This window comes from Oryctolagus cuniculus, chromosome 6 (assembly GCF_964237555.1).
Source record: "Oryctolagus cuniculus chromosome 6, mOryCun1.1, whole genome shotgun sequence".
Lineage (NCBI taxonomy): Eukaryota > Metazoa > Chordata > Mammalia > Lagomorpha > Leporidae > Oryctolagus > Oryctolagus cuniculus.
Window position 1 is genome coordinate 150,058,494 of NC_091437.1, and position 10,004 is coordinate 150,068,497.

Here is a 10,004-nt window from a genome sequence, read left to right on the forward strand (position 1 = left end):
AGCGCGCCCGGCCCGCCCCCCTTACCTTGGGCGATGGCAATGGACTCGAAGCGGTGCAGCTCCTTGAGCAGGCAGCTCCTCTCGGTGGAGTGCAGGCTGTAGATGAAGTCGCGCGCGCCCTGCGCCGTGTTCAGCGCCTCCATGGGCTCCTTCTTGGGGTGCGTGCCCAGCTGCCGGGGGCCGCCGGGCGAGGCGCCGGGGGCCGCGAGCGCCAGCAGCCCCCGCCCGCAGCAGCACCAGGACGGCGGGCGGGGCGCGGCGGCGGCGGCGGCGGCGGCCGGGCCCGGCCTCAGGCTGCGCGCGGTCCGGCCCCTCAGCAGCGGCAGCAGCCGGGACATGGCGGGCTGAGGAGCGGGGACCCCCGCGACAGTCCGGGGAGATTTCTGGCGCGGCTGAGCCGAGAGGAAGCAGCTGGGCTCAGCCCGACCCCGCCCCGAGGTCCTCCTGACAGGCAGCCGAGGCGCCGGGCAACATGCACTCCGCGGGCCTGCGCCGCTGCCGCCGCCTCTTCCGTCCCCCTCTTCCCAAAAGCCCGCGACGGTTCTGGCGCCTCCGACGAGAAAAACTTTCTCTGAGGCGGTCGGGCCCGGAGAGCTCCCGGGAAGGGCGGGAGGGTGGTGCGGGCGGGCGCTTCCCGGCTGAGGAGGAGCGGCGCGGGCGGGCGGGTTCGGCGAGTGTGTGTGTCTGTCAGTCTGATCTTCCAGAGAGATGAGTCAGCCACGCGCCGCCCTCCTCCGGCGCCGCCCTCCTCTGCCGCCGGCTTTCCCACCCTCTGCCTCCCTCGTTCCCACTCGCACGGGCTCCTGTGCCCTCAGAGCAGCCACGCTCTCAGGCCGCAGCCGCAGCCGCCGCCGCCGCCGCCGCCGCTACCCCTAGCGGCAGTACAAGGGGTAACAGGGCGGGGCGAAAGCCAGGGGGCGGGGAGCGGGCGGAGCCGCGCAGGCGCAGTGCTCGGGCTCGGGCCGCGCTCCCGGCCGAGGAAGGAGCGTGCACCGGCGGCGGCGCCCCTTCCGGCACGTGAAGTTGTTAGACGTGCGGCCCTTGAGCAGGCGTGCACACACTTGAAAACCGCCGGTGGGCGTCGGGGAAAAAGGGATGTGGACCCCTTGTCGGGCACGGTGGTGCAGTTGCCGCGGGCGCAGCCAGCGCCATGTCTAAATCTGGAGCTTGCTCTGAAAGGTCCCCCCGCTTCGGCTTCCTGGCCCGGTGCCAAGCGAGAGCAGCGCCTCGGTCAGGCCCTCTGGGAAAGGAAGCGCCCCGCCGCGCCCTTTGCCAAGTCAGCGCCCAGCGCCGCCGCGCCCGGTCTGGCACCGAGGCACTGGCTGTGGGTGCTACCCTTTCCCAAGACCCAGGACAGCCCTGTTCTTGCCCGCAGACCCCTGATGCTGGAGCCGCAGCAGGACTAGCCCAGGCCTCTCCTGGCTGAGTGCTTCTCATTATTTTTTATTGTCCTGTCTGCTAAAATGGAAAGCTGCGATTCTCCACGATTTCCACGGTCCCAAGACTGAAGTGTTCCCTTACCGTTTCCCAAGGGAGGCGATTTCTGCTTTATCCGAACCTGTCTAATGACAGACTTAGGCACTCTGTCTTAGGGAGTAAATCTACTTAGCAAATCTGATCAAGGAGAATCAAGATCTAAACCACATCCTTATCTTGTCCGCTGCTGCACCCAGCCCAGAGGCTTGTGTGGAGCAGATGCTCTATAAATATGTAAGTGCAATGTTTAACCCGGGTACTGAGACCTGCTACTGTTCGAACTTGGCTGCGGAAACTGTATCCCTGAGCTTATTAGATGTGCAGAATCAGGGGCCCCCAGAAATCAGAAACTGGGCCCTTGAATTAATATTGGTACATACAAACGCTTAAAAACCACTGCTCTGACTTAAAGAAACATGGAAAAAAATTTTGTTTTCTTTAGATTTCAGGGCGATGCCTCTGTGTTGTAAAGACAATGAAGAATGCTCTGTGGAAAATGTAGACTCTTTGCAAGAATAGTCTATTTCTTCTTGTCTTTGAAACACCTTGATGCCAGTGTATACTGGAATCCTCTACAAGTTACTTCATGCTCAGGTTCTGGGGAATACCAGCACACAGGAGCACATCACAACTGATCTGATAAGGACTTGCTCACCGAGGCTTGCGACATGTAATGCCTTGGTTGTACTATTTAAGAATGTTCAATTCTGTTATAAAACAGTAAGAGAAATGAAAAGTAGAAGCAAGTCACAATGAAATGTGTTATACATAAAATAAATGGATACATATATTAAACACAGATGCAAAAGGATGAAACAATAAGAGTGCTGCTTTAGATAGAAAGGTGTACAGAGACAAAGTGAGCTTCAGATATTAATGAAGCAGGTCCAGCTTCCTTCAATCCATAGGAACCCACCCCTCACTGACTTCTGCTTTGGTCCTAATAACCACACTCCACAGAGAAGACTGGACAAGGTGTAAGGACAAGGGGGTGCAGAACAGAGAGGAGACAAGATACAAGCTCGCAGCCAGATGAATTCATTCAAGAAAAATGAACTCCCAGAGGTGGGTGGCCAACTGCTGGTGTGCACACAGACTGAACACACAGCAGAGGGCACAATCCTCCAGAGGACTGGGCCTTCTGTATCTTAGGGTGGGCTAAGGATCCAGAGCTGGGGTTCAAGGTAATTTCTCCATACAGGTTTTTCAAGTTTCCCTTAGGGTTTCAAACCTGGAAAAGAATCCAGGAGGTGGAGTGGGGAACAATACAGGGTATGGGACTGAGCTAGTCTCTTAGAAGAATGCAGGGGTAAGGGGTAAAATCTGATTTTATCTACTTTTAGGCAAGGAGCTAGAATGGCCAAGGCTTATGTCCTTGTCCCATCACAAGACACAGCAGCATTGAGTACAACAGAGTTTAGGTACTGTGGACCTTCCAGCCTATCCCAAGCTTGCTTATCTAACCCCTCTTTCCCCCTTGCTTCTCTGTTTTCTGTTTGTTGGTTGATTGATAAATTATTCTGGTTACTATAACTGCTGTTTGAACAAAAGGTCATGGCTTCAGTACCCAGTTTTATTTTGTGGCTCAGAAATCCAGGAAAGGCTGGCTTGGGCAGTTCTTTCTTGAAGTCTTATGGAGTGGCCGTCGGGTATCATCTGTGAGTGCTGTCATTGAAGGTTCAAGGGGCTGGATGTCCAGGATGGCTCACCATGTGACTGAGTGTGGATGCTGGCTCATGGTTGGCCAAAAACTCAGACGTGAACCACAGCATATTCATGCAGCCCCTCCAGCATGGCAAATTTCTCACCTGGCAACTGGCTTTCCCCAGAGTGAGTTTCTGAAAAAAAAATCAGGCTCGTGCTCTTCTTTTTAAAATTTCTTTCCTTTTTGTATTTTTTTTAACCTTTATACTTTATTTATTTGAAAAGCAGAGTTACAGAGAGGGGGAGAAGTAGAGAAAGGGGAGAAGTAGAGAAAGAGAGAGAGAGACTGAGAGAGATCTCTTCGATCCACTGGTTCACGCCCCAGATGGCTGCAATGGCTGGGGCTGGGCCAGGCTGAAGCCAGGAGGCTGGACCCTCTTCTGAGTCTCCCATGTGGCTGCAGGGGCCCAAGCACCTGGGTCGTCTTATGCTGCTTTCTCAGGCTTATCAGCAGGAAACTGGGCAGGAAGTGGAGTACTTGGATCTTGAACCAGGGCCCATATGGGATACCGGCGCCATAGGTAAGGCTTAACCTGCTACGCCACAATGCCCAGCCCTTATTTCATATTTTAAGAGAAGGGACTCTCTCTCTCTCACGGTCCACTCTGCCTGTCAAAAATAAAAATAAAAATAAAAAAATAAACAAGAAGGGAGATAGAGAAACAGAGAGGGTGGGAGAGCAGGTAAGGTGGGAAGAATCATTGTGTTCCTAAAGTTTTATTTATGAAATGCATGAATTTTGTAACCTTAAATAAAAAGTTTCTGGGGGAAAAATAAAAACAATAATAAAAAAAGAGAGACCTGTTCACTGATTCATTCCCCCAGGATACCCACAATAGCCAGGGCTAGGCCAACCCAAAGCTGGAAGCCCAAAACTCAATGCAGGTCTCCCACATTGGTGACCCAACCACTTGAGCCATAACCCTACTTCCTCCCAGGATACACAGCAGCAAGAAGCTGGATCAGAAGTGGAGGAGACATTACCACATGGGATGTGAGCATTCCAAGCAACAACTTAACCACTGTGCCAAACACCCACCCATCGTGGCCTTTTCTAACCTAACCTTGGAGTCATTCAGTAACACTTCTGCTATATTCTACTGTCTATGAAGCAAGCCAGTAAGGCTAACACACATTGAAGGGAAGGGTATGTGGACCCCGTTCCCATTTTAATGGGAACAATGGTAAAGAATTTGAGGACATGTTTTAAAACTGCCTTTAGGGGGAGATTACTGATGCCATAAACAGGAGTGTCAATTTGTAAAGTCAACAACAGGAGTCACTGTGCACTAACTCCTCATGTAGGATCTCTGTCCTTAATGTGCTGTACATTGTGATTTAATGCTGTAACTAGTACTCAAACAGTATTTTTCACTTTGTGTTTCTATGTGGGTGCAAACTGTTGAAATCTTTACTTAATGTATACTAAACTGATCTTCTGTATATAAAGAGAGTTGAAAATGAATCTTGATATGAATGGAAGGGGAGAGAGAGCGGGAAAGGGGAGGGTTGCGGGTGGGAGGGAAGTCATTGGGCGGGGGGGAGCCATTGTAGTCCATAAGCTGTACTTTCAAAATTTATATTCATTAAATAAAAGTTAAAAAAAAAGATAATGTTATATTTGATAATCTATAAACTGGAAAAACCACTCAATTGATAAGTTTCTCTGCTCAGAATATTCCAAGTTCAATTGTGCTTATATAGCCCCATAGTGTTGTGTGTAATGAACTTTTGGGCATAGAAAAACATGATTTCTCAAATTTAAAATGTTTATGGCACATTTCTTGTCTGTGTAAACAAATGATTTTTTGCTTAAAGAGATTTTAAGAAATAAATATCTTATTAAATATAATTTACTCAAATTATTAAAAAAAAAAAAAACTGCCTATAGGCTGGCGCCTCGGCTCACTAGGCTAATCCTCCGCCTTGCGGCGCAGGCACACCGGGTTCTAGTCCCAGTCGGGGCACTGGAGTCTGTCCCGGTTGCCCCTCTTCCAGGCCAGCTCTCTGCTATGGCCAGGGAGTGCAGTGGAGGATGGCCCAAGTCCTTGGGCCCTGCACCCACATGGGAGACCCAGAAAAAGCTCCTGGCTTCAGCCTGGCCCAGCCCTAGCCATTGCAGCCATTTGGGGAGTGAACCAGCGGTGGAAGATTTTTTTTCTCTCTCTCTCCTTCTCTCTCTGAATCTTTGTCAAATAAATAAATAAATAAATCTTTTTTAAAATTCTATTAAAACTGCCATATAATAATGTACCTTCAGCATCTTATTTTTTTCTATAAACCTAACTGTACTGTGACCTGTGGGACATAGATTTGATGGGAATAAACATGTTGCTCAGTTTACCCATCTGTTAAATGGTGGAAGGGCATCTACATTATAGGGTTAGAGTGAGAACAAATCAGTTAGTACATATAAAGAATTTCAAACAGTACTCGAAACAAGTACTTATAGATATTAGCTATTATTACCTAAATCCCCAAGAACTTCTGAAACCTCTAAGATTATGTCTTTAACCCTAATTTGAAAAATGCCTACCAGATGCCTGCAACTTGCTACGTGTATGGGCACTAACTGGATCCCTCTGTACTTCCTTTCCCTGAACACCTGAATACTCTACATATGAATAAGTGGAGAGATGGGGAGGGAGGGGAGTTTGAGGTCTGTTCATGGAGCTGTGGACAAGTACAGTAAAAGGCAGGTCTAGATGTGGGTGGTGCAGGGGAGATTTTGAGGAAATATGAGGAAGCTGAAGAGGTAATGCTAGCAGCTGGAGAGAGTTACAGAAATGGAAGCAGGGGGAGGGCCCAGAAGGCAAACTTGGCCTGGCTTCAGCCCAGCTGCTCTTTACTTCTAAAGATGACAAACATCATGCCTCAATAATAACCACAGTCCTTTCCCCGTGAAAAAATTGCTGCTGAATCATCAGTCCATGGTAGGCTGCGTCCTATAAATACTCTCTGGAGTATTTATGATATGTTATGTGCCCACCTATTGCTGTCCACTATAAAATTTTTTAAATCATTGCTTTATCTAGTGGCACCTTTAATCATCTCATCTACCCACATTTTGCACTTTCCTTATTTCACTTCTCACCCATCAGATCCCTGCCTGACTTACAGGAAGCCCCTGCCCCACCAGGACTGTGTGAATCGATTGTTGCTGCACAATGAAAACCACAAAATATTATCAGAGAAATTAAAGGAGGCTTAAATAAATGTAGGGAAACATCTATTCAGAGTGGGAAAACTCAACAGTATAAGATGCCAGTTCTTCCCAAATGTATTAGTCAAGGCTGTCCAGAGAAACAAAGCTAATAGAATAAACACGGATATACAGAAAGAGAGGTATTATGAGACGTTGGCTCACAACCAGCCTCTGAGAAGTTTGGGAGGCTGAGAAGTTCCACAGTCTGCCATCTGTAATCTAGAAGGTTAGGAAACCTAATGGAATAGTTGTAGTTCAAACCCAAGGTTCTGAAGAGCAAGGGAGGCCAAAGCTGTTGGCTTCAGTCCCAGTCTGAAGGCCTGACTTCAGGAACTCAATGTCTGAGCAGAAGATAGATGTAGAGCTCAACTGGAGAGCAAGTTCACCCTTCCTTGTCTTCTGCTCTGTCTGGCCCTCAATGGATTGAGTGATGCCCACCCAGAGTGACGGGTATTTCTTTTCTCAGTCTGCCAGTTCAAAAGCTCACCTCTTCTGGAAACACTCTCACAGACCCATCTAGAAATAAAGTTTTGCCAGCTAATAGGGCATTAATCAGCCCAGTGAACTGATAAAGAAAATTGGCCACCATATCAAACTAGTCTACAATTCAGTATAATCTTAATCACAATCACAAGTGGTTGTGTGTGTGTGTGTGTGTGTGTGTATGGAAACTGTCAAACTGTGCTATGATCTGAATATGATTTTTCCCCACCAGAACCTATGTTGAGACTTAGTGTCCAATGGAACACTAAGAAGGGTTGGGGAGTGGGAAGGGTTGGGGACTTTAAGAGAGATCAATTTGTTGTGGGAATGACTTGTCACTCTCTTAGGACTGAATTTGCTACTGTGAGACTACGTGGTTTATAAAAGTGAGCCTGGCATTTCTCCTCCGCCTGTCTTGCTTACATCTCTTCCATACCTCTTTCACATACTGCCACGTGATGCCAGATGCCATCAGTCACCAGAAGCCAAGTGGATGCCAGCACCATGTTTTTTGTACTTTGTGAGCTAAATAAACCTCTTTTGTTTATAAACCACCCAACCTTGGGTATCTTGTTATAGTAGCAGAAAATGCAGTAAGACAAACTGATACCAAAATTGATACTGAAATGCAAATGGACACAGAATACTAGAAAAAGCATAGGCCCCCGGATTTCAATTCCCAGCTCTCACACTTATAACCTCATCCACTTGGGAATGGTGCTTATTGCTCTGAACCTTGGTTTCTGTTTGTTTCTTCTTAAATCCTGATGACAAAATGAGCCTGTAGATAAGACACATAGCACAATATTCAACATGTAGTAGACACTCAACAAATGATAGGTAGTATTAAAAGACATAAAGATTTTTTAAAATACTGTTCATGGTAAAATATACCTAAAACTTTCAGAGACTCATGTAACTTTACATCTGAAAGACCAAGAATCCAACTAGAATCTTTATCTCTAAGTTGCCCTTCACTCTCCAACCCCCTGCAATCTAGCTGTCCATTGCCCAGAGAAACAAGGCTGGATGTATACATTTGGAAGCCATCATCATCCAGGTGTCATTTAAAGCTATAGGACTAGTCTGGTTCCTTTTGGGGTAAAAATATGAGGGAAAGATCTTGGCCTATCTTGGCCTGACCCTGGGACTCTCCACCACTGAGGGGTTGTAAGAGGTGTGTGTGTTGGGTGGGGAGGGGACCAGAGGATGGTGGTGGTACTGTTCTCTCTGTTCATCCTGAAAGATACTTGGAATATGAACCTAATGGGATACTGGTCATTTTTATTGCTGGGATAAAGGATAATAACTTTTGTATATTTATCCTTTCTACTTACCTTTCTTCCTTGAATTGTTCATAGTAAACCTATTTTATTTTTTTTAAAGTACGTATTTATTTGAAAGGCAGAGTGGCAGAGAGAAAGGGAGAGAGGGAGGGAGAGAGAAAGAGAAAGAGAGAGAAACCAACCTTCCATCCTCTGGTTCACTCTCCAAATGGCTGCAACAATAGGAGATGGGCCAGGCCAAAACTAGGAGCCTGGAACTCCAGCCAAGTCTCACACACGCACGGCAGGGACCCAAATACTTAGGCCATCAACCGCTGCCTCCAGGCACACTGGCAGGATGCTGGATTAGAAGCAGAGTAACTGGCACTCAGATTTCTACTCCAATATGTGATGCAGGCTTAACCCACTGTACATGATGCCTGCCCCACAGTAAGTATATTTAATTTAAACAAAAACAAAGTTTTTTAAAGAATGGAACTTGAGAATGCTTTTGGTATGAAACACCTGAGAAATCCTAAATAACTCTGAACACACAATCTCCTTTTTTGGATATGTGGCATTCCTCTACACCAATCATTCAACACCACCTCTCATCATCACCTCTGTGACCCTTCACTGCTAGAGATTACATGTGTGAAACTGTCGATCAAAGTGCAAGTAGGATGAGGGGGGGGGGGGTATGAGAAAGAGGCTCTCAACGGGAGCTTAAACTCCTGTGCTAATTTCATGCTCCATGAGGCTCCTATTTATCTGCCCAAAGCAATATAAAAAATACTCTCTCTCTCTCTCTCTCTCTCTCTCTTTCAGGGCAATATCTTGTCACTTTTTTCCCCTGCTAGGCTTGCCTTTTGTGTTTCAGGTTGGAGAGGAATTTTGCCCAAGGTAAATATAAACAAGAAGGCAATGAAATGTCTCTTCTTCAAGCTGCAAACTTAAAAGTCTTTCTGAGGTTTCCAAATACTTAGATGCTGTAAGAACTATTTTTTTTAAATGACTCCATATTTGTGCCACAGAAAGGCCAATAGAAGGCTTCTGACTGCTCCTGTTTATTTTGAAAGGAAATTAAGGTATCAACTCAAGACTCTTCTGAACATATTTTCAAAGAGACTAATCTAACCATCTCCTAGCACATACCTGAATTCAACATGTTAACACCCACTCTGTACCAGTTATCAAACTACATACTGGGATTATAAAATTAAGGCCAAATTTTCTGTTTAAGGCTTAATGTTTTCAATGCTACAAATCACTACTGTTCAGCAGTATCTGATTCTCAGACCCCAACAGAAATGCACTTCCCTGCCTCCTTAAAGATAGAGGTGGTTATGTGTCTTGCTTTGGACAATGAATAGACACCTGCTATTTTTCAGCCCTGGATGCCTGTGCTCAGCTATGCAGCTCTCTCCTCTCCCACCATGGGGAGATTCACAACACGTGTTGACGTTCCATGAAATTGATGAGACTTGGAAACTTGATCTAGTATAGAAGAGCTTCCCTGAAGAATTGCCCCAAGTCACAGCAGATTTTCCAGGACAGAGAAAACAACATTTTGGTGTTGTCAGTTTGATTTTGGGGTTGCTTGTTACTAAAGCAAAACTGAACATATTAGGACAGATACAGCTCCTTCTTGGCTTTGTTACTTGTCTGAAACTGAGTATCTGTCTTCAGTTCTGCTATTTCCTTCATCTAAAGGAGGAATTTATTTTGCCTGATTAGGGAATAGAGAAATGGGATCTTTTTTTTTTCCTCCCTCTGGTTTCTAAGCTGTTATGTGAATCTGAGTCATAGATTCCGGACATAGATTCCGGAGTCAGGATCACTGGGAAAGTGGCTAAGTCCATGCAAGTGTA

General features: G+C 46.6%; 1 protein-coding gene across 6 annotated transcripts in view; it reads right to left on the reverse strand.

Moving 5' to 3' along the window:
- The window catches only part of TMEM65 (transmembrane protein 65), a 121,274-nt gene extending 120,401 nt beyond the window's left edge, over positions 1-873 (reverse strand). For 2 of the 6 annotated variants that reach the window (XM_070075477.1, XM_051844812.2), the window contains exon 1: positions 26-873. In XM_070075477.1, coding sequence (XP_069931578.1) covers positions 26-338 — 313 coding nt within the window. In that variant the 5' untranslated portion in view covers positions 339-873. The remainder of the gene's footprint in view (positions 1-25) is intronic. The other 4 variants (XM_051844810.2, XM_051844811.2, XM_070075478.1 and 1 more) reach the window with 3 other exon arrangements.
- Positions 874-10,004: the final 9,131 nt, after the last annotated feature.